The following is a 26,371-nucleotide window of genomic DNA, read 5'->3' as shown; positions in this document are numbered from 1 at the left end:
AGAACAATACACCAAAACACCATTTACTTCATCTTTTTAAATAAGGTTTTATTTTTATTTATGTGTAAGAGTGTTTCATTTATGTGTGTGCACCACATGCAGGTAATACCCAGAGGCCAGAAGAGGGTTGAGATTTCTTGGAACTGGGATTAGAGACAGCTGTGACCTGCCATGTGGGTGCTGGGAACCAAATCCAGGTCCTCTGTAAAAGGAGCCAGTGCTCTCAGCTGCTGAGCCATCTCTGTAGACCCTACATTTTAAGTAGGCCTCTTGTTTTATTTTAGGTGATGGAACTCAGGAAAGAGTCTAAATACAATTAGGATTAGTTACACCTAATTTTATCTGAAGAGCTGAGAGACTACACATTGCTGCGACCTTCCACGGTTTTGTTTCCCTGGAAAGATCTTTAGTATAAATGTCTTCTCTAACAGCTTATGTGTCCTTGGCCAAGGATGGGTCATCTAGAGCTGTGCTGTATCCTAGAGCCGTGCTGCGTGCCCTAGAGCCGCGCTGTGTGTACCCTAGAGCCATGCTGCGTATCCGAGAGCTGTGCTGCACCCTAGATTCATGCAGTATCCTTGGGGTGTGGGCAGTTCCACAGTCACCTTCAGAATTAGGTATTATAGTTGGGATATAATCTACTTTCCCATTTCTGTTATGTTTATGCAATGAAAACATCTGTCATGGTTTGCCTTCACAGGACTGGATTCTTCCTAACGGTATATGATACAGTATAATCTGGCAAGGATCACAGGCTCTCAACAGAACACAGCACTGAAGTCTGGCAACAACATCAAAAACTTATTCTCATTTCTCAGTGACAAAGAACTGAGCTGGAAGAAGATCCCTGAATACATTTAATATAACTATGTATGTAAACACTATAAACCCAGAAATGTTTTCTTTGAGTTGGATCCTGGTCCTCATCCCATGATGCCAGAGGCAACAAGTGGGCAGCATGCTCCCTATGACGCCAGAAGCCTGACTCTCTGGGGGTATGTGTAGCTACGAAGGACAGGGAATGAAGACGCTCATGTGCTAGCTTCGTGATCTACTCCATCTTACCAGCCCAACAGTTAGCTGTCCATCCTTCACCTTCTTCCCAGTGTGCAGCTTCTTAAAGAGCTCCAGTAGTTCCTGCTTTGACACCAGCTGGCTACAATTGTTCATTGGCTGGTTTTCTGGTTTTCTCCTGTTCTGAGCCTCAGAATCAACAGGACAGTGTTCTTTCCAGTCCTGAGCACGGCCCTCCTCATCTTCCTCCTCCTCAGGGCTGCTGTCTTCTGAGCATGTCTGCCAGTCCTCCTCCTCCTCCTGACAGTCCTCATACTCACTGTCACCCTCGTCACTTGCGGACTCCTCACCGAGTGAGAGCCAATCTCTGCGTGGAAGTTCATTCTCATCCGAACTGGAATTTTCAGACTCAGTTCTGTTGGCTTCTTCAGCAACACTGTTTTCTTGGTCCTGATAAAATAGCAGTCACAAACCTTCAGACCTGTGTAAGTGCGCTTGTCATTCAAGGGACTAGTTACAGGGAAACAGGAACTATGCCGGAGACAGGCGTGCGGTTCACAGGGCGCAGCACAGCCATCTGCCCACACGAGCACACAGGAGGACGGGCTGTCGGCAGAGTGCCCTCGGGAGGGCAAGAGAGGCAGAACCTTCGCTCTGGTTGCTCTGTTTCTGCTGTTCTATGACTGCGTTTTTGCATATGAAGCAAGACTATACCACCAAGCTATACTCCAACCTTGCTTTGCTTTTATAATTGCTTTGAACAAATCAAAAAGTACTACAGAGCAGATGCTTGTGTATGAAACTCTGGAATAGCAAAATTTCATTTTAGATTGGCTATTATTATTATTACTACTACTGCTACTACTAATAGACTAATAGATACAGGGTCTTACTATGTAGACCAGGCTGGCCTTGAACTCACCGAGGTTTGCCTGCCTCTGCCCCCACAAGGGCTGGGATCAAAGGCATGCACCCTTGAAGGCAAGCACATAACTCACTGAGCTTTCTTCCCAGCTCTAGAATCTATCCACATATGTCAGCAGACAACACATGGAATAAATATGTTCAATTAGGTGCCATCAATTTTAGTGGTAGTCTCAAGATGAAAGTCCAAAAAATAGTGTGTATGAGATTATCGGAAGGGAAAAAATGTATAGGAAGGAACCAAGCAGACACAATAAATTCTCAGATCAAAGATTAGGGAGCTAACTTAGCTTCAGAAAGGAAAAACTTTCCAAAGCCACAGATGAAAAGGAATATGCTGCCTGGTCTTAAGGCAGTTGTCATTGCTAGTGTTAGAGACTAGAGCCTTCTTTCTGCATGCTTGGCAGACACTGTTCTACCGAGTTACAGCCTTAGTCCAAACAGACAGTGGGAGATAACATGACTATCTGGCAGGAAACAGAGGAAGGAATTTCTTCTTTCAGTTGGAGCTATGAGCTCATTTAGGAAAAAGTGCTATATTCACAGAATCTACTTTTTGGCCGGGGCGGGGGTGGGTGGAGGGGAGGGACACAGGGTCTCCTGTGTAGCCCTGGCTGTCACAGGACTCTACGTAGCTCAGGATAGTTTCAAACTCAGAGAGATACTTCTGACTATGCTGGGATTGGAGGTGTTCTCCACAACACCCAGCCTGCATAGCACTTACATAACCATCAAAAAGTCAAAAGATGACCGATAGAGATAAAAAAGGGGAATATTACTTCTAAATGTCTTCTAAATATCAAAGATCCCATGACTAATTTTTAAAGTTGTTTTAGTAAAATCTGGATTAAAGGTAAAAGAAATAGCATAATATATAAGTTGAGTTTTTCTTATTCTAAGTATTTTCTATAGTCTATCCTACAAACACAGCACTAGGGGAGGGAACTCCCCATACAAAAGTAACTCTTACAAATTGCCAATATAAACAAACCACATTAATCAAATCAAAGTAATTCCTTAAATCCACCTTGAGAAAGGCCCCCAGGCCCTGTTACCTTAGAGTGAAGGGTTTCTCCCAAAGCTGACCAGAAAATAACCTTTACACCTTCTTTTTCAAAGTGTGAGGCCCAGGCTAGGCGTTGTTCAGCAGTCAGCAAGTCTGCCTTGTTTATCAGGATAACATTCTCCTTAGCGGTATCTATCTCCTTCACGTAACACTCCTGTAAAGACAAAGGCATTTTCAGTCTGTTCAAACAAGTGAGACAAACACCAGAGATTCTCAATTTAAGTTTTTATGACCTCCCCTACTTTAAATTACTCTTTCTATTTTGGGTTTTCAAGACAGGGTTTCTCTGTGTAGCCCCAGCTGCCCTAGAACTTGCTCTGGAGGCAGGCTGGCCTTGAACTCACAGAGATCCACCTGCCTCTTGCTTCCAAGTGCTGGGATTAAAGGTGTGCACCACTGCTACCAACACGGGGCTTAAATCACTTTCCTTAACAGATTATTTATTATCGTGAGTGCACAAGTGTGTCAGCATGTGGAGGTCACAGGAGAACTAGGAGTCAGTTCTACTGGTCCCACCTTACGTGGTTTCAAAAGGGGTCAAACTTAGGTCATCAGGCTTTTGTACCAAGTGCCTTCACACCTGCTGAGCCACCTCAAGGGAGGTCCTTAAATCACTTTCTAATTTAAATACTGGAAAATTTCATACATTCTACTAATTGATCCTTTCTGTGAGCTCTGAAAAGAACTTTCAAAGAATCATTACGATTTCTGTTGCTCATGAGTTAGAGAAACCACTAAGTTGGCCTTCTAATGAACATGCACATCACATATGTAAGGAGCTTCATGGGTTCATGCATTACATCATTTTAAGTGATCCTTATGCCTTAGTACTACTCTGGATTTTATAAGCTTAGTTCATTTGTAAAATAGCATAGGTGTAACAATATGTGAAAAGAAAGTACTTAGTGTGATGCATTAAAAAGTGACTGGAATATCTTTAAAAAAAAAAAGCAATATGCCATTCTGACTGCTGCCTCCTGAAAACAAGTCACCAGCAGATGACTAGCAATAAATACCTTCAGCCCAGCAGCTAGAACACAGGCAAATCTCTGTGCTTTCTACAGATGAAAACAAGTGCTGGAGCAAACCTGACCTTGCACAGAGAGGGAAGCCAGAGAAGACAGAATGCGTGCTCAGTTACTGTTGTGAGGAAATCTTTCCTCTCTTTACTGTCTCAAGGATCTAAATCAAACTTTACTTACCAAATCCTCACATCTAAACAGGAGTGGGTTTCGAGCATCTACTATCTGGACCACAATATCACTGTGGGAAAAAGTGAGACAATCTAGTTACTCTAAAGTAAAAGCGACCATTGACTGACAGTGCTTAGCACAGAAACTCACAACAGGTTAAAGCACAGAGATCAGGTGTCTGCGGAACGCGCAGCCACATTTCCCATACATCCCATTTCCTTCCCTCAATGTTCAGGAACCCTTGAGGAAGAGGGGAAAGATTGTAAGAGCCAGAAGCTGAGAGCCAGGGTGAAGCCATGTCTTCTAGATACAGCAGTGTGGAGGGCCGGACCACATTCTCCATTGCTTCTAGGAACAAAGGTAGAGATTGACCTCTGTGACCCCAAGGTGTGGCGGCACACGCCTTTAATCTCAGCGCACGTGCTTTGTAACTCTCTACCGCTGCGTCCCTGCCTACTCCCGAGGTTTCACCTGGGACTGGGAGCAGTCAGCCAATCCGGGAATGACACGTCCAGGGCAGGGTCTGTTTCCTTTATAAGGGATGGGTTCCATCTTATCTGGGTCCCCACGGCCGTGTTGGCTTATGCTCTGCTCCCAAGAGACATAAAGCTATTCTGCAGAAGGATCCTAGTGTTCCGTGTGGTTCTTGCTGGCGAGACGGTAGCGCGTGACATCTGGTGCCGAAACCCGGGACGCCGAGGAATCTTGACCACCGCACCGACGGGGATCTCTTGGATTCACTTTGGATTCAGGAAGGATTCAGAACTGCAGGGTCTGCATATCAGAGAGGTAATGTCTGTTCCTGGATTTTTCGGTTTTGAGCTCGACTTGTCTCCGCATTGGGAAGGTTTCATACAGGCCTTGATGCTTATCTTAGCAATTCTCTTATTTTCCATCAAAAATTGCTTAAAAGATGAATCTTGCCAAGCGGTTGTTGCAAGGGCGGAGGAAATTCAGGACAGAATATCAGAAACTGAATGCAGTGGGAGGTTAGACGCGCGCGTGAGAGAAAAAATTAAGGAAAAAGGACCCTCCAGGAATTCTAAGGAAGTAGAAATGGGGGAGAATATTGGCCCACAAGGCCAAAAGTTTTCTGCAGGAGAAGAGGAAGGAGAAATGGATACAGAGGAGGAAGTAGAATTAGCCAACGGCAGGGCCATGAGGTTATCCCAAACGGTCCATCCGCCTCATTATAGGCTACACCTTCCCTCAATTGCCCCTTCGGCGCCTCCTTATGAGGAAAGCCTTGGGCCAAAGACCTTTTCATTTATCCCTGATAAGGTCAAGAGAAAGCTACACTTGGCTTTCCCCGTTTATGAAGGGGAAAACGGGTGATTACATGCACCTGTGGAGTACAATCAAATCAAAGAGTTAGCAGAGTCAGTCAGAAAGTATGGAGTGACTGCTAATTTTACCTTAGCCCAGTTGGATAGATTGGCCTTGTCTGCCATGACTCCAGCGGACTGGGAAACAGTTGCAAAAGCATCGCTCATCAGCATGGGTCAATATTTGGAATGGAAAGCGCTGTGGCACGAGGCAGCCCAGGAACAGGCCAGAGCTAACGCTCAGGCCTTAATTCCAGAACAACAGCAATGGACATTTGACCTCCTGACTGGGCGAGGGCACTATGCCGCTGCCCAGACAAACTACCCTTACGGCGCCTACCGCCAGATAGCCGATACAGCTGTAAGTGTGCTTTCTAATGAATGGAAAGGCCCGGATCCCATCTTATTGAGATCCAGGGGAGCTGTTTGTGTTTTCCCACAGGATCAAGAAAGCCCATTCTGGCTGCCAGAGCGATTGACCCGAACAGTGAAGAGTGATCCACAACACACGGATTCGCTTGAGGACCTGGCTGCTGTTCCTCCTGCCATTTTGCGGATGGATGACAGAGCACTGATGGAGGACACTCTCAGCCTTCCTGAAGTTGTTACCAGTCAACCATAGGATGGCTGTGTCTCCCCGATTTTTTACAACCAATAAGATTTTGGGCCCCCTCCCTACTGTCCTAGAGATGATTTATAAGCTTGGCCGTAGGACTTCAGTCCTGGGCCGTGTCTCTCATTCCCCTACTTCAAAGAATGGGTGGGGGTGGAAATGTTTTGGAACAGTCCTATGCTATGGATTAGTGTTTTTCCTATGGATGGTCTGCTGACTCAAATCCTAAAATTGTAGGGACAAAGTGGTTATTGCACAAGCGCTGGCTGCCCTGAAACAGGGGGCCTCTACTGATGTGTGGTTATCTAAAGCAGTAGGGTTTAAGCCAACCAGCTCCTGCACCCCTAGGACTGTGGTCCATTGCACAAGGTGGAGTGCTTGGCTTAGCTAGCCCTGAAGGTTGTCGAGCTGAAGAGCATCGCACAGAGAATGGCCCTCTCTGAGAGATAAGTCGCTCTGCTTAAGGGTTTTCTGCTGTATATTCCCTTTCCCAGAAAAATGGCAGAGGGCAGGCCGGATAGGTTCCAGGTGTCATGAGCCTAGGGACAGATTCCGTGTAAGCCCATTTTTATGTTTTCATTTTGGGAAGTGCGACCTCTATCTTTACCTTCCTAGGGAGTTGCCTTTCTGCAAAGAAGTAAAAAAAGGGGGATATGTGGAGGGCCGGACCACATTCTCCATTGCTTCTAGGAACAAAGGTAGAGATTGACCTCTGTGACCCCAAGGTGTGGCGGCACACGCCTTTAATCTCAGCGCACGTGCTTTGTAACTCTCTACCGCTGCGTCCCTGCCTACTCCCGAGGTTTCACCTGGGACTGGGAGCAGTCAGCCAATCCGGGAATGACACGTCCAGGGCAGGGTCTGTTTCCTTTATAAGGGATGGGTTCCATCTTATCTGGGTCCCCACGGCCGTGTTGGCTTATGCTCTGCTCCCAAGAGACATAAAGCTATTCTGCAGAAGGATCCTAGTGTTCCGTGTGGTTCTTGCTGGCGAGACGGTAGCGCGGGACACAGCAGGACCAGTACACTCACGAACTCGGCAGCATGGCTGCCTGCACAAGACCTGAGCAAGATCAAGCCAGTCACCACTTCTGCTCAGAGTAGGACGGGGGCTCAGGAACTCTTCCTGTAGCCTAGGGACTAATGATATCCGAAGGCTTCAGGAGGCTGTTTTCTTTAGGACCCCACCGTGCTCCAGTGGAGGCCCTCATAACCATGAGTATATGGGAAGCACAAACTGGACTCAGTGGGTTATCAAAAAAATTGTATGCATAACATTCTCAAATTAGAAAAGCATTAAAAAAGCAACCACTGCATATATTAATGTAATAATAGGAAATACTTTCCATACATTAAGTAGTCGACATACTAATTCCTTAAGGCATATTATTTCCAGTTTTTATAATGTGTATTATAATTATATAATCTGCCCCAAATCAGCTAATAAGCAATGAAGCCAGAATGGTTTCCCAGGCAGTCTGGACCAGTGGCCACGCTCTTCAACATTCTACTGTTCTAGTTTGGCTTAGAGGACTCAATGACCTTTCGTTGCTAACCTTCTACTACTTCTTTTAGTAACTTTGGGTCAGATAAGAGCATCCTAACTACCTCAAGGTGAAGTTTACGAAGTATTCAGTCTGATCTGAATTCATACTCAACACTTGTTGACTCCCATTATAAGCCAGAATTGTATTTAAACTCAAAGGTTGCCAAACAGGAGAGCACACACCTAGTCAATGATCACCCACCGGTTCAGCGGATGTGTTTAAACAATAAAATACAACTGTCAGTTTAAGGTACCACAGTGAAGCATGGGTGTCAGGTCTACATGTAAGATGTCTGTCCACATGTAAGATGCGACAGCAAGCCTCTCCAGTTCAGCCAGATGCAGAAGGGACAAACAGGCCAGAATGCTGTACACTGTAGCATTTTCTTCCTTAGAACATTTACTTCCTGTCTCTCAGAGGTCCCTCCCTTCCTTCAGCCTCTGTACCTAGGAACATGGTCAGGGCATGTGGCTACCACTGGAAAGAGATTAACTGCAGATGCAACGCCCCTACAGAGCTCTCACCAAATTCTAATTTGGTCAGCCAACTTTGTTTTTTGAGAAAAAGGTCTCACTCTATAGGCAGAATTCACAATGTTGGTCTCGAACTATATCTGCTGTGCTTACCTCACAACTATGGGATTAAAGGCACGTGCTGACTTAGATTGGTTAATTTTTAACAAACTGTTTTAGCAAAAAATAAGCCTAAACCACAACAAGACAAACAAAACACTAGCTCTATCTACCAACACAGAGAGGGATAAACAGCTTCCAATCACAGGAGGACACTCCAGGCTAGCCTGCGGGAGGCATTTGGCAGCAGTACAGGAGAAACGCCTCACTGGAACAGAATGTTCTTCGCCTGAGCCTCAGCCACTTTCCTGCATTTCCTCTGTGTTATGTATCAAATCTTTTTTGATAATTGCTGTTGAAATTAAAGAGACAGATGGCTTAGTCAGACTGTTAGCAAACAGGAGACATCTGCCATAGGGAGGATATCAATAAAATATTTCCTATTAATGATGTGGCAGCAATCACTTCACTAATATTTCTGGATAATTCAGGTCTATTTCTATGCGATACAAATCATACTGTGTGACTAAAACATACTGCTATATTAAGGAATGGGCTGGTAAGATGTCTCAGCTGGTAAAAGTGCTTGTTGTCGTCTGATACCCTAATAATGTTGACCCATATGGTGCAGGATAAAACCAATTCTCACAATTCTCTGATTTCCACAAGTGTACCACGGCAGTCAATGTCTGTCCCCACCATGTGTATACTCATAATAGTTAAACGTAATGAAAAAAAATTTAAAAAGGAAATACAGTAATAGTTCAGCAAGTAATACTATACTCCAACTGAACCTCCAATTTTTAACAAGGCTCTCTTGGGGAAACCCAGATGCTAACTTAGGGGCATAAAAAGTAACTATAGTACAACTTGTTAGTCGTGGAGGACGGGATATACATGGTTGCTTTTGTCCCGTCCCCCCCCCTCCCCCGCAACCTACAAGAACAAAAGCAATGACCCTCACTAAAGAACAAGAATGACAGCCCAAGCAAGAGTTGAGCACAGACTGTAAGGAGCCTGAACAGCAGGTCTCCAGGCTGGTTTGCTGTTCCAGCTCAGCCACCCAACAGCACTCTGTACTGCAGACAGATAAACCTGAGATCTCCAACTGAGACTCGGGACCAGATGGGGGAAGGGAGGGAGGATGCACATGAGAGGAGGGATCAAACATAAAGTGCCGTGAAGTTCCTGCTCCACTCTGCCACACCATCCTGGAAAATCTTTTTTTTTTTTTTTTAAAGATTTTTCTAGTTTGGTGCAGCATATGTTTTAAGTTACGTACTAACAATTTTCTAAATTTCATTGCTATCTGTCATAATGGCTTTCTGTTTGCCTCTAATTACTGGTGAGTCTTCTCTTTCATTGGCAAAGAACTTGTTCATCTTTATTATTTTTTTAAAGAATCAACTCTATTTCATTGATATTTTCCCCCGTTTCCATTTCATTAATTTTGGCCCTGACTTTAATTATTTCTTTTCATCTACTGATTTGGGGTTTGGTTTGTTCTTGTTTTCCCAACTCGGTGAAGTATATCTTTAAGCTATTTGATTTTTTTTTCCTTTTTTTGTCTTTTGAGGGAGGACTCGAAGGTGCCATAGTCACGTCGCACAAGTCTTTAATCCCAGTGCTTGGGAGACAGACAGGAAGAGCCCTGCGACTTCAAGTCCAATCTGGTCCACAGCACTGAGCTCCAGGCCAGCCGGGGCTATGGAGAGAGCCCTCTCTCAAAACAAGTAAGCAAAATTTAAGTTTTTAAAGTATGTATTTTATGTGTGTTTATGTAATCAGGTGTGTTCCATAGAACACATATGAAAGTGAGAAGGACACTTTTGGGAATTACTTCTCTCCTTCCTGCTTCTATCTTTTGAGATTATAGGCAGGTAGGGCAGTGGTAGCGCACGCCTTTAAGCTAATCCTCGTCTCTCCCTGCTGCATGTGAGTCTAGATGTAGAACTATCAGTTATTTCTCTAGCTGCCTGTGTGCCACCATGTTCTCCACCATGATGAGAATGAACCACACCAATGAAACTATAAGCCAGCCCCAATTAAATGCTTTCTTTTACAAGAGCTGCTATGGTTATGGTGTCTCCTCACAGCAATAGAACACTGGCTAAGACACCAAGTCCAGTTATGTAGTGTTAAGGATCAAAGCCAGGAGTCTGTACATGATAGGCAAGCACTCTTCTCAACAGAGCAACAGTCTTAGACCCCCTACTGGGTTTTGCTTGTTTTTGAGACAGGGTCTCATGCTGTAGCTGTAGTTGACCTGGAGCTCACTGTGTAGACCAGGCTGGTCTTAAACTCATGAACTCAGGAGATCCAGTTGCCTCTGCCTCTGGAGAGCTGGGATTAAAGATATTCGCCACCATGTGTTCTCCTTCCCCGATTCCTTACTATAGGCACTTAGAACTGGCGTTTGCCATAGATTTGGGTATGCCATGTTTTCATTTTCATTCCTTTTTCCTTTTCTTTTTTTTAACTTTAAAAAACACACAGGTTTCAATAAGTAAAGGTGTTTGCCATCAAACCTGAGCACACAATTTCAATCCTCTAGGTCCCACATGATGAAAGGAGAGAACCAACTTCCTGAAGTTGATCTCTGACCACACATGAATGTGGCACACATGCACAATATAATAAATGTAAAAAAAAATACAACAAAAAACCCTGACAGGCACTACGGAAAGATCTTAGAGTATTCCAAACAAATACAACTAATCCCTGCCCATTCTCTCTACAGAGAGGTTCACCACTTAGCAAACTATATCTAAACAGCTTTGTAATACTTCAGTCTTAAATATGAATGGATAAAAATGCCAGTCATTTCAGGAAGCCTCACACGTAAACAGCAGAAGCCAGGATAAACAGAAAAATGAACTAGGAAAGACAGTCTGGAAAGTCTGCGGACGGTGTTTTCTGTCAAGGCCAACAGTGCAGCACTGCAGAGCTGTGCCCCCTTCTCTTTGGAAATAAATACACACACCCTCAACTGCTGCGGAAGCTCTGAAGGACACAAGTCCATTCTGCACAGCCAAAGACCCCCCATGGTACCGAATCTCCAAGCTCAGCAGAGCCTAAGACTGAAGAGGAGCTTATGCACACCTTGCCAGCAGCAGCAAACCTCTGCCCGGTGGGAGGTACAGTGGCTTTAAAGGTTGAGGCATCACTCGCCCTTTCTGTGGTTTTAAGAATATTCACAAAGCTCTGCCACCATCACTACCTAACTCTTGAAGGTTTTCAATACCATAAAAGAAAACGCATTTTTTACAAGTTAAATTTAAATCTTAATTAAATAAACCTGTTTCTGACTGTTCTTCCTAGGTATATTTTATGGATACAACCCGAATGTCTCTTACTAAATCCTTGAAAGTAATTCAGAAACTCTTTGAGAAAAACATATCCTAACCAAACAGAAGAGGAGAAATAGAGAATGATAATTCAGGAATTCTCTTTGGTGGCATGTGGGAAGGAATGAGTCTTCCTTCCACCCCAACTCATCAAAAAACAAATGAACGACAACAACAACAACAAAAAAACATTTAAAAAATAGTCACTTGGGTCGGGTGTGGTGATGCACGACTTTAATCCCAGCACTCAGGAGGCAGAGGCAGGCAGATCTCTGAAGTTGAGGTCAGCCTGGTCTACAAAATGAGTTCCAGGAAAGCCAGGATTACACAGAAAAAACCTGTACCCAAACAAAAATAAAACCACACCTTGTTTGTCCTCAATCCTTAGCAATCACGCTTTCTCCCCTCTCTCTACACTTATACTGCCCTGGTCTCTCACTAGGTGCCACGTGTTGAGTTTAAGGACTGCATTTCACTCCTCCACGTGTCCCTGGAGCGTGGCCGAGCAGTCTCCCTCACAGCACACACCTCTGAAGCTGCGCTTTTCGGCGCCTGTTTTCCATATTACCAAGAGGAACTCAATGCATATTTACTGAAGTAACCACGGGTGCTCTAGAATTCACCTCATACAAACATTTATTATTTACTTATTTTAAGACTTACTTATTTTTATTTTATGTGTGCTGCCTTGGAGGCCAGGAGAAGGTGCTGGCTCCAGTGGAATTGGAGTTAGACATTTGTGAGCTGCCATGTGGTGCTGGGAACTGAACCCAGGTCTTCTGTAAGTCCAACAAGTGTCCTGAGTGTTGAGCCATCTTTCCAGCACTATCACTATTCTTACACACCTGTCAAATGTACTCATCTAATAACTGCACACACCCACCTCCGTTGGCACTGAAGAATAATCTTAGGAATTTACACACCTAGGTTAGTATTCTAAAACTCAATTACTTCCTCAGACCTAAAAAAGCCACTACAATTTTATTTATTTATTTATTTATTTATTTATTTATTTATTTATTTATTTATTATATATGCAATGGTATGTCTGTGTGTATGTCTGCGGCCAGAAGAGGGCACCAGACCTCATTTCAGATGGTTGTGAGCCACCATGTGGTTGCTGGGAGTTGAACTCAGGACCTTTGGAAGAGCAGGCAATGCTCTTAACCACTGAGCCATCTCTCCAGCCCCCAAGCCATTACAATTTAAATAAAATATAATATTATATTTTCAGTTTTTTGTTGCTTTAGTTTTTTGAGACAGGGTTTCTCCGTAGCTTTGGAGCCTGTTCTGGAAGTAGCTCTTGTAGACCAGGGCTGCCTCTGCCTCTTGAGTGCTCAGACTAAAGGCATGCACCATCACTGCCCGGCTTTCATGTTCTCTCTCCCTCTCTTAGCTCCACCCCAGCCTATAAACACTTCCCTTTCCCAGATTTAGGCTTTTGGTTTAATTTTGTGATTGTTTCTAGTTTAGCCAGGGCCACTGTCTTGTTTTCATAGATTTCAATAGCCCATTGTGTAACTTAATCTTGCTCCTGCTGGATCCAGAGCTGGGAGCACATGTCAACACTGGGCTCAGTCACATCACTGCAATGTCTTCATTAAACATGGAAATCATTACTACTCACCTTCTCTCAATGACCCTCCAGAGCTGGCGCCAAAAGTCCAAATTTCTTTCAAAGGGAGTCAATATCAACTTTTGTTCCTCTTCTAGCCTGGCTTTAGAATGAGAAGGTTACATCTCTATCTGATCATAATAGTTTTTAAAGAATTATACACACTCAAATTCATTACATTAAAAAGACATATAAATACTGCAAATTATTATGTTGTTTATGATACTGGGATTATACCCAAGATTTGCACGTGCCAACCAAGTGCTCTACCACTCAGCCACATCCCAGCCCTCCTCTTACTTTTCTTGTAGCCTAGGAAGGCCTTGGAATTGCAGGCCTACACCAGGCTCTGTCCAATTATTCTAATGTATTTATTATTGAGTCAATATAAGAGTTCCACCAAATCCAAATTATATCCTTATACTGCAGACGGTTCTTGCCCACAACTCTCACGGAAGAATGCTCAGAGGGCCCCCTAAGAGGGGCCAGACAGACGGCTTAGGAGTTAAGAACACCAGCTGCTCCTGCAGAGAATGTGCATGGCAGCTCACACCACTTACAACTCTGGTTCCAGGGATCTGATGCCCTCTTCAGACCTCTGCTGGCAATGTATGCACATGGTACATACACACATACTCAGGCAAACACACACACATAAAATAGTAAGAAAAGACTAGGAATGGAGCAGAATAACCACTAAGTACCTTTGTGCACAGTTGCCCCTGCACCCACCAATGCTGTCTATATACACACCAAAATCCACTTGTAATAGACACCACCACCCCCCTGCACCCAAAAATGCACTTTATTTATTTTGTATGCATGTTTATAGGTCAACAGACAACTTGCGGGAGTTGGTTCTTTCCTTCCACCATGTGGGTCCTGAGAACTGAACTCAGTTCATCAAGCTTGGCAGGTGCTTCTACCTGCTAAGCTATCTCACTAGCCCCAGTATTTCCCCTTTAAAAGAATCAAAATTTCAGGAGGCAAATGGCAACACAAGATAAAATGTCCAAACCCAGGGCTTCCAGGCAAATCTTCAGAGTCCAGTACTCACCGGACAAGCTGGCGTCTCCATTTTAGGAAGTTATCTTTCTCTGCCTGTTTCAGTTCTTCTGGGCTAGTTCTTCTGTCCCAATTTGGTCTGAAACAATCACAGAAAGGAAGAAATTTTATATATAATACCAAAATAAAAAGAGAATTTGGATATAAATGGCAGTTGAGAAGGAAGCAGGAAAATTATGAACTACTAAGAATATATTCAGTGGTTATGTCTTCTTTTTTAAAAAAAATAACTTATTTTATGTTTGTGACTGTTTTTGCCTGCATGTATGTCTGTGCACCGTGTGTGTGCCTGGTGCCGGGCTTGAGGGGCTAGAAGAGGGTATCACATGCCCCAGAACTGGAATTATAGAAAGTTGTGAGCTGCGAATTGAGTTTGGTCCTTTAGAGGAACAGTCAGCTCTTAACCACTGAGGCATCCCTGCAGCCCCATTCTATGTCAACCTTTTTCAGGGGACAGGGGTGTTGAGACAGGGTTTCTCTCTGTAGCTCTGGCTGTCCTGGAACTCACTCTGTAGATCAGGCTGACCTCGAACTAGGAGAGCTGCCTGTCTCTGCCTCCCAAGTGCTAGGATTAAAGGCGTGCGCCACCACCACCTGGCCCGTCCTATGTCTTCTAATGATCTAAATTCTTGTTCAACTTACCTCCTTGGTATACACAAGAACTGCCTGTTTTCTTCATGGAGTTTCTTAATTCTCTGGCTCTCCTCAAAAGATAACAGTCCAGTTCTAGCCTCAGGGAGCACAAATTTGATATTAAGCTTCTCTGTTCACGAAAAGAAAAGCGCTATTAGTCAAGATGCAGTTCAGAGGCTGAGGAAGCACCTCAGTTGCTGCAGCGCCTGCCTAGTGGATGACGGGAGGAGTGGTACACACCTGTGGTCCCAGCACTTGTGAGTGGGGCAGGAGGACCAGTTCAGGAATTCAAACTGAGTTTAAGGCTAGTCTTGAGATTCTGACTCAAAATCCAAAAAAGGTAATTTAAAATACTGAATGCTGATCATTTTGATAAGCTTGAATACTAACTACTCCTTAAAACAGAACTTAAGCTTTCTTAGGTTAATTTCTAAATTAATTTTTCTACAGAGATAACTTCACAAGAAAAAGAGATCTTTACTACCTCACTAAAACTCCCCAAAAGCTGACTTCTTTGGGTACTATGTTATAAGTCTATGTGGTGAACGGACTTCATGGAAATAGCAACAGTCACAATGGCAAAGGGTTATAAAGATTCAGTAAAAACCACACAACTGCAAAGGAAGCTCTCCCTGTAAACCTTCCCTCCGACCCACCTCCAACCTTCTCTCTGCCACTCCAAGTCCTAGAATTCAATCCCTTGAATTAAACACGTAGTCTTCGTGCTGACAGAGCATCAACTCCCACACTTTCCCAGTCAGTTGCAACACTTTCTGCGCCTTTGTTACAAATGGAAATTCTTTGGTCTAGACCTCACTTGCTGAATTAGAGGTTCCAGAAGAACAGCCAGGAGTGTGTTTATGAACAAGGTCTCTGAGTAATTGCTGCCTAGTAACAGGAGAAGAACCCCTCAGAGCATTCTCGGAGAAGCGGCATGCTGGTTCACGATGTACACTTCTAGCTCCTAACTCATCCTGCAAACCCAACAATCATCTTTTCAGAGGGACAGGGTCTCACTGTGTAGCACTGGCTGTACTGGACTCACTATGAAGACAATCTGGTCCAACTCAGAGAGATCCACTTTCCTTACTGGGATTAAAAGTGTGTGCTGTTTTTCAACCCATATAACATAATCCATGATTCTTTCATCCTCATTCTTTCTCGTTCACCCACCTAAAACCACAATAAAATGGTCTGGCAAAAGGTACTAAGAGCCTTTTAAAAATTCAGCTTTATGGAGGTAATCCACATTCAAAGAGAATCTCAAAGAGAAATGTTTGTCCATTAGCAGGTACTTCCCATTCTCTATTCTGGCTTTGTAAATATGCCTATTCTGGACTTTTCATATAAGTAGAATCATGTTTTTAGTTTTTCCTGGTGCTGATCACTGAACTCAGGACTTTGCATATGCTTGGCAAGTGCTCTACCACTGAGTTATATCCCCAGTTCAGAATGTTTTAAAAGGTCCTGAATGGCACTGTCCACATGGTACAGATTCCCCTCTTTTCATGGTCAAATACTCAACTGTATATGAGTGTCACATCTTGTTTATCTAATCATTAGCTAAAGGAGATCAGGGTGCTTTCATTTTGCTTTTTAATGGCAAATGATACAACTAAGAATATCCATGTCCAAGTATTTATGTAGACATGATTTTGGTTATCTTGGGTATATATCCAATAGGGAAACTGCTGGATCACATTTTCACCTTTTGAGAAACTGCCAACATAGCTTTGAAAGAAGCTGCACTATCTAGCAAACGATGGATTGGTTCTGATTTCTCCACAGCCTCACCAACATCTGCCTAACAGTCTTTGTGAGGTCATCGACGGCAGTGGGTGAGGAACTGTGACAGGGGAAAGCCCAATAGTTTACTCTCAGCTCCTTACTCTTTGCCAGCTTTGTCCAGCAGGCCTGGCTCATTCTTGTACCCAACATTCTGTCCACATTTCTTTCTCCAGTTCTGACTTGCTTCTTTATTTGACTAAGACATGTCTCCGAATTCATCTTTCTTTCTTAAAACCACCAGGCAACTTTTAGAACACTCAAGTCTTGTACAGCAATTACGGAAAACAGAAAAAGGTTCCTCAAAAAATTAAATATAGGGCCAAGGTGGCGGCACATGCTTATAATTCCAGCACTTAGGATGGTGAGACAGGAGGATCACAAGCTTGGGGTAAGACTGGGTTACACAGCAAGCCCAAGGCTGGCTTGTACTATAGTGAAAACCATATCTTCATTAAAAAAAAAAAAAGTAAAAGAAATAAGGGCTGAGACAGCCACGCACAGATCTGGTGCAGATATACATGCAGTAAAACACCCAGACACCTCTCCCCTTCACACACACACACACACATGCACACACGCACGCACGTACACACACACACACACACACACACACACACACACACACCATACAGGAGGCGATGTAGAGGTTCTATAAAATGCTATGACATTTTTAAATAAGGGAATTAAGAACCTGTGTTGGGGTGGGGTGAGTATGCTGTAACTATTTCTACAGGTTTTGAGGGACAATTGATTGATTGTACTGAGGAACAAACTGTATACATGTACAAAAGAGGATTTCTCAGCCTTAACAGACAGAAAATCTTGACATGTGTAATAACGCGGATGAGCATTACACTAATGGAAATAAGCCAGGCAAAGAGCAGCAGTGACCTCACAAGAATGTACAACTGAAAAGGTGGAGCATGTACAAGCAGGAGTGGACGGTGTTATGGGGAAGAAACAGGAGGGAGATCATCAGAGTGCAAATGAATGAGGCAGGAGGAGCTCCAGACAGCTCACGGCCAGCATGGCGACCTCACCTAGGAACAGTGTATTGTCCACTTGAAGCTACCAAGAGCGTAGACTACCTTACCACACAAAAGAACTGCGTATAGTGATGGATCTGTCGGTCAGCCTGAAAGTCACCACCTATACACTGTGTGTGAATATTAGGACACATTGTGCACCACAACTGTATAAAGTTAGGAGGTAGGAACATGACTACTGTCTCCCCATACAAAAACCCTCAAACCAAAACAAACCCTGCTCACCCCCCACCCCCGCCAACAAAACACAATAGAGAACAACTTCTGAAATCATGTTATTACTTAAAACACCTATAAAGGAACCCTTCACAACCCTCCTCCCCCCTTTAAAGACAAGGTCTCACAACGCAGCCCTGGATAATCTGGAATTAAGTATGTAGACCAGGCTAGTATCAAACTCAGTGACATTCTGCTTTTGCATTCTATAGGAAAAGGCAACACGTGCTAAAACTTCTATCCTCCCTGGAATCTGGCCTTTGCCCACCCCCCTGATGTCTGTGCTCATTACAGCTAGTCCCCTGCACCAGCAACACCAAACCCATAACAATTTCTGAATAAAGCACACTGCTAGTTCACAACTTGTCTGGATGCTCTCGCTACCTGTTTAATTTCTGTTTGAAGATAGGGTTTTGCTATATAGCCCAAGCTAGGAGTTTACTATTTGTAGCCCAAGCTGGCCTCAAAGTTAGGGAAATCCTCTTGCATTAGCTCGCCCAAGCGCTGGAATTACAAGTTTGTACTACTATGAATGGCTATCTCCTGGCCTATTACCTACTTATCAATCTTCTGCCAGATAGAAGCTATTATGAGCTCCATCTTTTACAGTCCATTGTTTTCTATAGACTTCTTTCAAAACGTATAAAAGAACATTTTAAAGACATAAAATTATCTTTTAACACTATTCTGAGTAGCCAGGTCAATGTTTGAGAGTAACTGGTGCCAAATAAACGCATTTTGAACAAATGAATGACTTGCTAAGCAGCCAGCCATTCATAACAGTAAGAGAAATAACTTACAACACTTTTTATCAGTTACTCTTTTAAGTGCTTAGAACACACACACACACACACACACACACACACACACAGCAGGGAGTATGTACCAGGTGCCTGGTCTTACAGCATAAACTTGGCTGGTCTGAAATTCATAGAGATCCGCCTGCTTCTGCCTCCAGAGTTCTGGGGCTCAAGGCGTGCGCCACCACACCTGGCATCTGAAGTGTTCTCTATGGCTGAATTTAAAAACCAGTGTGGACTTTGCCTTTGAAGCATGGAACTTTCCCACCCTGACTTTGGATTAAGGAAAGCCTGTTCATATGAAGGGAGCAAGACGGCAGTGACCAGTGTTGCACGCACCAGGTAATGAGCCACTTACCAGCTACGAACTCAGTCCCTGCAAGCTCTGCAGTGGCGAGGAAGTCGTCAAGGGAGCTCTGTTCCGTCACCGACTGCAGATTGAGACGGCCCCAGTCATAGCCATCGTTGAGTTCACTCGTGTGCAGCTGCAGGTGAAACACGGCACAGACTGAAGCAGCTCTCCTCTGCTCTTGGCATCCGAATAGCTCTAAACGTTCCCGGTACTGGTCTGTGTCCTGGGGTGCTTTGACTCTTCTGGAATGTACACTACGAATAACTAACACTAGGTAGGCTGGGCCACACTCAGCAGGATACTTACCCTTTGCTGTCACCAGCAATGCAAAACCCCAGATCAAATATTTTAAACGAACACTTCCTTACCTCAGGCAAGGGCACTTCCCTTACATCATTCAATTTCATCCCTGACTCCTTGGAAGTGAATTTTATTACATCTTCATTTTACTATTTAGGAAACTGAGGTTTAAGAAGGTAAAACCTACTTAATTTGTCTACAGAAGAGAGGTAGGAACTAGAATCCAGACTATCTTGACTCTGCCAGTCAGTCGCCAAAAGTTTCCATAGGGACTTATGAGAAGGGTATTTTAAGCCAAGCGTGGTGGTGCAAGCTGTCACCACAGGGTCAGGAGATACAGAGGCCACAGGTCTAAGTGCCATCCTGAACTGTGTAGAGATCTACTCCCCACTTCCCCCTAGTCTCCTCCACCTCCAAACCCCCAAAGGCTGGAAGACTGGATTGGCTGGGATGACCATTAAAAAGATCTAGGTGCAAACGATGAAGTTGATTTTCTCATACAACCCAGAGTTTGCTAACTACCATCCTGGTAAATGCTTACATACAGTTACATACAGGTACAAACAGTTTAAAAAAGAAATTAAAATCAAAAGCTTAGAATTTATACAAGTCAGGATACAGATTAGAATTAAAAAAAAAAAAAACCATTTAGATTCAACCACCCCACAACTCCCCAAAGGGTACTACACTAAAAAGTCACCACAAGGTCAGTTAAATGACTACTGAGTAGATGTCCAGACTTGAATACTGAGAAGCATGTGTGTATTCCTCAGATTGACTGTTTGAAACCTGGGATAGTGTGACAGACATGCAGTCAAATTAGCACCGGGGACAAACAAATTCAGCACAAGATCTTAAAGAAAACACCATTTTTTTCGAATATTCTGGAGAATAAAAATGACAACTAGAACAATAAACAAAAATCAACCACTTCATTTATTATTTTTTTTTTTAAAAAAAGACAGTAGCCATGGTGGGCCTTCAACTCATTATGTAGACCAGGCTGGCCTTAAACTCACAGAGATCTGCCTATCTCTGCTTCCTGAGTGCTGCGATTAAAGTAATCTCTATACTTCATTTACTGTGTGTGTGTGTGTGTGTGTGTGTGTGTTCGAGACAGTGTTTTTTTGTAGCTTTGTAGCCTGTCTGGAACTAGCTCTTGTAGACGAGGTTGGCCTCAAACTCACAGAGATCCACCTGCCTCTGCCTCCCGAGTGCTGGGATTAAAGGCATTCGCCACCGCCGCCCGGCTTTCATTTCATTTTGCTACTACGCCCTTCCCCAAACTCCTAGAGACAACGTTATTTTCGTGAGCTAAACCTTGGGATAGAACTTATCAAACATAGGCAAACATTCCGACGTGAAAGGCTGTACACGTCTTCATTCCTACCTCATCACACGCTAGTCCCTCTGTGCCCTGCGCCTTGCTAGGACCCGCTTCGAAATCCTGTTCAGGCGTGACTCTGCTCTAACTTTTGTAGCGTGGAGGCTTCCAGAACGAGACGGAAAGGATACGGATAGTAAGGATTTTCTTACCCAGGAGTCAGTATGACGGTGGCTGCGGCTTCGCTGAGTCTGATGCCGGATAAGTACCCGGCCCAGAGACCCACTACCCTGTGCTCTCCTCCGGCCCATAACAACTCTGCAGTGGTACGAATACCCTCCTCACTGCGCGTGAGGTTTCCGGTTTCCCTGGCTCTAAATCAGGAAGTGACGTATGAACGAGTCCAAGTAGCTCTGGTCCGAAGTTGAGCTGGGGGAATGGAAAGACTTTTAGATTTGTTTCAGAATGATTTTGGTAGATATCGAGTTTGAAAATAATATAGATAAGAAGTGTTAAAGTTGTTCTGGGGACTTTCTTATTCAATTTTGGATGGGCCGACCTACTTAAGAGAATGGTACATTCCAGATTTGTACGTCAGTGTTTAAAGTTCGGTGGGAAACTGGGACAACTAGAAACTATGCCCGCTCCAGTTCACAGGACTAACTCCACCTTCCCTGCTGCCGCTTTCGTCTGGCGGAGGAAGGGACTCGGGTGTAGGGTGCCTCTGTGACTCTAGGTGGCAGGAGGCTCAGTAATTAAATTAGTTTTTGTTTTCCTAGCATTCTATAGCTGTGAAGCGGGGAGAAAAGTTCCCGCCTCGTTGAGATTTTGAAATGAGCAGTTGAAAACCACTTCTAGAACTTGAAAGATGAGACTGGAAGCCGACAGCACCCTTCCGCTTTTTGAAGAGCAAATATATTTACCCGTTTCAGTGAGAGTTGTATCAATATTTTCCTATCATTAAAATTAAAGCGAAAATAGTGAGCTGGCTCCACTAATAGATATTTAGTGGCCTCCACCGGTCGTCAGCTTTCCTTATAATGGGAATATAAAAAGTCAGTTTAAGCCAGGCATGGTGACACACACCTGTAACCCCAGCACGTGGGAGGCTGAGAAGAAACCCTGTCTTGAACTACCTCTTCCCTCCCTCTCCTCCTCTCCGCCCATCCCGCCCATCAGTTTATAGCCATGTGTGTGCAGAACAACTTATTGCTAGGGAGACCACTACAATGTGCTGATCTGACAGATGTTTGCACTGGCTATAGATCAAAGATATGCAGTGTCAGGTATCAAACCAAATCTTGTTACTTTTCCATAAATTATTGAGAGGACTTGGGGTAAACATGTATTGTGGAAGTCATAGGATCAAGATAACTCATTGTGTTAACTTGCTTGACTGAGCTATGTCTAACATTAAAATATGACTGTATTTGTCAGTTAAAATAATAAAGAAAAATCGTAAGAATCAAGAAGCCTAGTACTTTTCCAACTTGAATGGACACAAAAGTCTCCTTAGCAGGTTGATTGATTGATAAGCGCTGGGTCAGGGTCTCTGATTCTACCTAGTTTCCAGGTAACAAGGATGTGAAAGGCTCACAGACCACACTTTAAGTAGCAAGAGCTGCCCATTCCTTTCTGGTGCCGATGAAGTCACTTCAGTAAACTAACTAGAGGTCATTCACAGCAGGCAGAATTGGGGCCACATCACTCACCCACTTCTGACTCTTTGTCACCTCCTTTTTGTGTGCTGTATCTTCACTGGACATTCCTTAACTGGAGGGAACTTAGGGGAGCTGACAAACCCAGTAGAGGTTTGAAAGGCATTGGGAAAGGCAGCGCTAACACACCAGAGAAGGAATGCTTTTCTCTGAGAAGAACATGATTTCTCTATCCCAATCTTAGAAGCATGACTGTAAAATCTCTGAACACAATCTCCATCAAGAAGGTAAGGAGAAGACACCTGGATAGAATTAGCGAGAGCCCCTGGCATTGTTAAAGATCACCCTAACTCAAGAAAATGAAAAGGATTATACACGTTAATAAAGGCAACAATAATAGACAGTGTAGAGAAAACGGTTATCTCATTCCTAGAGTTCAGTCAGTAACTCAATGCTTCACCTTAGTTTCCTTTTCCAGAGCTTTCGAAAAAGCGAACACTCTTGGTTTTTTTTATTTGTTTGTTTGTTTGTTTGAAGACAGATTCACACTTCATAATCTAGGTTAACCTCAAACTCAGATCTTCCTGCTTCTGCCTCCCAAGTGATTGGAATTATAGACACTTACCACTGTGCCCAGCCGCTTTGGGTTTCTAACATCACTCTTAAATTTTTGGTTGTGAGCCTAGATTTTTTTTAAAGATTTTATTTATTATGTATACAATACAGTGTGCTGCCTCCATGTATGACTGCATGCCAGAAGAGGGCACCTGATCTCATTGTAGATGGTTGCGAGCCACCATGTGGTTGCTGGGAATTGAACTCAGGACCTCTGGAAGAACAGTCAGCATCCTTAACCTCTGAGCCATCTCTCCAGCCCAAGCCTAGCCTTTTAATGGCTAAAATATCTCTCCAGTCCTAATGCCACTCTTTTAAGGGCTCTAAAATATCTTGAGAGAATAAGTCAAAGTGAAAATTCAATCAAGATTTGTTGGGGAATGCCAAAGAGCATCCACATTGTAAGATTAATTAGCAGCAACTATTCTAAGCTGATGAACAATAAAGCACAGCCTTTTCTAAGAACTCCGCACCCTACAACACAATGCTCAATGAGTTCGAGGACAGCCTAGTCTGCATGGAGAATACCAGGCCAGCCAGGACTACTACATCGTGAGACCCTGTGTCAAAACAAAACAACTAAAATGGTGGCTATAATTTTTGTCCCTCAAATGTAATAAACGAAATAATTTTGTAAGATCATTATCTAGTAGTTTGTGGAGATACCAGTTTGGCACAGCTTAATTACACCCCCCCTCAATACAGCCCAACTGATCAATATAAATGAGAACCCAGCTAGATAATTGCTCAGGAACAAGAGCAAAGAGGTAAGTAATTGAGGGTGTTGATGAGGCAAGAGGACAGTACCCAGATCCAGAAGAACAAAGTGCAAATATGAAAGGAGAGGAGATCACGGTGATGAGGGATTGAACAAGGTGCTGGCTGCTGCCAGAAGGAGGGAGTTGTTGTGGGGATGAATCAGCCCAGGTCCCTGCCCTCTGACTGCAGGAGCCATTCCACCCACACACTTCAGGGAACAACACAGCCCAGCCAAACGCCCACTGCTTTGTCATGCCACCGGAAATGCTCCACTACCAGACTTCCATCTGAAGACTTGCTAGATCATCTCAATTCCCAGAGCTAAGCTCTTCCACGGAAACGAGGATTTTCGGAGAGGCTGATTCCTGGAGAAGGCTGCATTGATTTGGGGTCGGAAGCCTGTATCTGCCTTCCAAACAGCAGCACAGGGAGTGCTCCTCGGTCATGGTGTTGCATAATAGGTGATTTACCTCATCTGAACAAATGTAGTTACAAGTCTCGGTACTCACAGCCAGAAAGAAATCTGGGAATAGCTTTCAGCAATCTGGCTCCACACTGCTGAGCTCCTGCTTCTCACTTCTGTCAGGGGAGGGAGCAGGAAAGCCGATCGGCTTCTATTTTAGTTTTATCACCTGTTTGCCCAAAATGTGTCAGTGGCTGACATTTTCCCAAGGCCAGCCTAGAGTGCCGTCGTCCATCGCTCACTTTCTACACCTCTCGTTCAGGAACAGTAAAGCAGTTTGCGTAAGCCTGAGAGTTTTGAAACTAAATTCTGCTCATCTTTGCAAAGTGTCAATGAATCAGTAGGGAAACTCCCTCCTATTATCTGTTGTTCTCAGTTTATCTTGGTTGGAAATGGGTGGATTCTCACATGCCAGTGAGTTTAAATAATTTTGCAGACATTTATTGGTGCTTATTATTGATGATTGAGTCATTGCAATTAAACATTGATTGCCTGCTTGTGTAAACTGTACAAGCATGGAAAACTATCAAGAGATTCTTGTTTTGATTATATCTCCTATGCTATAGGATATTCTCTACATAGTATATATAGCATATATAGCATATAACAGCTATAGGATCCTCTGTGAATTGTATCTATGCCTATAGATCATGAAAATAACTTAAAACATTTATTGCTAGTGTGTGTGGGTGGTGTGTACATGTATGTGTGTGCCATGGCACTCCTGTAGTGGGTAGAGTACGACTTTGTGGAGTAGGTTTTTCCTTCCCCTTTACAAAAGTTCTGAGGATTGAATTCAGGTCACCAAGTATGCAGCAAACACCTTTACCTCCCGAGCTGTCTTGCCAGCCCTTATACCTATCAGTTCCTAAAAAAAATCAACTCTTGCATGTGAAGTATCTATGGTCTTCTCACAAATGACTTTAAAACTAACTCTTCCCTTTACAATAGCCAGGTAAGAAAGGGCATCACTATTGTTTCGCACCTAAGAGTGGTAGAAATTGTCAAAAAGTTTAATCAAAGTTAAATGCTCTAGATAGAGGTTTAGTAATAACCAAATCAAAAGTTTATGGATAGAAAGTGCGAGGCTGTTCCCACTCAGTCATTTATTTCCCCCCTTGATTTGTGGACCACTGGCCTCTGGAGAGTCAGCACTGAACAAGTTCCTGCCTGAATGAGTGCGCATTTCATTATTATTCTTTATTCATTTTACATTCCAACCACATTGCCCCTCCCACCCCTACTCCTGCACCTCCCCTTCCTCTCCTAGACCACTCCCCCATCCACTCCTCCCAAAGGGTAATGGCTCCCATGGGAAGTCAACAAAGCCTGGCTCATTGAGTAGAGGAAGGACCAAGCCCCTCCCCCGCTCCATCAAGGCAGAGCATGGTGTCCCAGCATAGGGAATGGGCTCCAAAAAGTTAGTTCATGCAGCAGGGATAGATCCTGGTCCTACTGCCAGGGGCCCCTCAGATAGACTGAGCTATACAACTGTCTCCCATATGCAGAGGGCCTAGTTCGGTCCCTTGCAGGCTCTACAGCTGTCAGTCTAGAGTTCGTGAGTTCCCACGGGCTTGGTGAATCATCCAATCATCCAATGAGTAGCAATCATACAGGGGCTACGTAGCTCAAATCAGCAATGGCACCATGAACTGAACCATCAGGTAGCTCCCATTCCACCACCCCTACAGACCAGTATTTCCTTTTTGTCTCTATGACTTCTCCTCTTAAATCACCCTAAATATACTATCATCGGTGATGCTGTAGATCTATGTTGTAGGCCAGCATATCGAGGGAATGCAGGGGTCATTTCTATTTATGGCCATTTCTATTCATATAGCAAGGAAAGGAGACTGTTCTAAGTGGATGCAAGACCTATAGAACCAGAATACAAGGTAGAGACCAGAGTCACAGTTTGAGATTTAAATAGGTCTGAATTTGCTCACAACCAGTGACTCCAGGATGCCAAGGGTAGGTGTGGAAGGTGCTCAGTGGCCTCCTAACCCTGGTAGGTACCCTTCCTCTTCATTCTGCCCCGTGATTTACCCCAGTGTCTAAAATAGCAAGTCCATATAGGCAGCCTCCGAAAAAGCCCCTGCGCTGGCAACAACAGGGAAGTGCTTTGGCCATGTAAAC

General features: G+C 43.9%; 1 protein-coding gene across 1 annotated transcript in view; it reads right to left on the bottom strand.

Moving 5' to 3' along the window:
• Window positions 1-21,113, bottom strand: part of Lsg1 (large 60S subunit nuclear export GTPase 1) — a 28,812-nt gene extending 7,699 nt beyond the window's left edge. The window contains exons 1-8 of the mRNA XM_048453969.3: window positions 20,953-21,113; window positions 19,123-19,249; window positions 14,924-15,044; window positions 14,274-14,360; window positions 13,229-13,315; window positions 4,207-4,267; window positions 2,994-3,158; window positions 1,066-1,464 (exon numbers count right to left, since the gene is read on the bottom strand). Coding sequence (XP_048309926.2) covers window positions 1,066-1,464; window positions 2,994-3,158; window positions 4,207-4,267; window positions 13,229-13,315; window positions 14,274-14,360; window positions 14,924-15,044; window positions 19,123-19,249; window positions 20,953-21,051 — 1,146 coding nt within the window. The 5' untranslated portion in view covers window positions 21,052-21,113. The remainder of the gene's footprint in view (window positions 1-1,065; window positions 1,465-2,993; window positions 3,159-4,206; window positions 4,268-13,228; window positions 13,316-14,273; window positions 14,361-14,923; window positions 15,045-19,122; window positions 19,250-20,952) is intronic.
• Window positions 21,114-26,371: the final 5,258 nt, after the last annotated feature.

The sequence above is a fragment of the Myodes glareolus genome, chromosome 2 (assembly GCF_982192425.1).
Source record: "Myodes glareolus chromosome 2, mMyoGla1.1, whole genome shotgun sequence".
Classification (NCBI taxonomy): Eukaryota; Metazoa; Chordata; class Mammalia; order Rodentia; family Cricetidae; genus Myodes; species Myodes glareolus.
The sequence above is the reverse complement of the archived record's forward strand: the minus strand, read 5'-3'. Positions and strand labels throughout refer to the sequence as shown.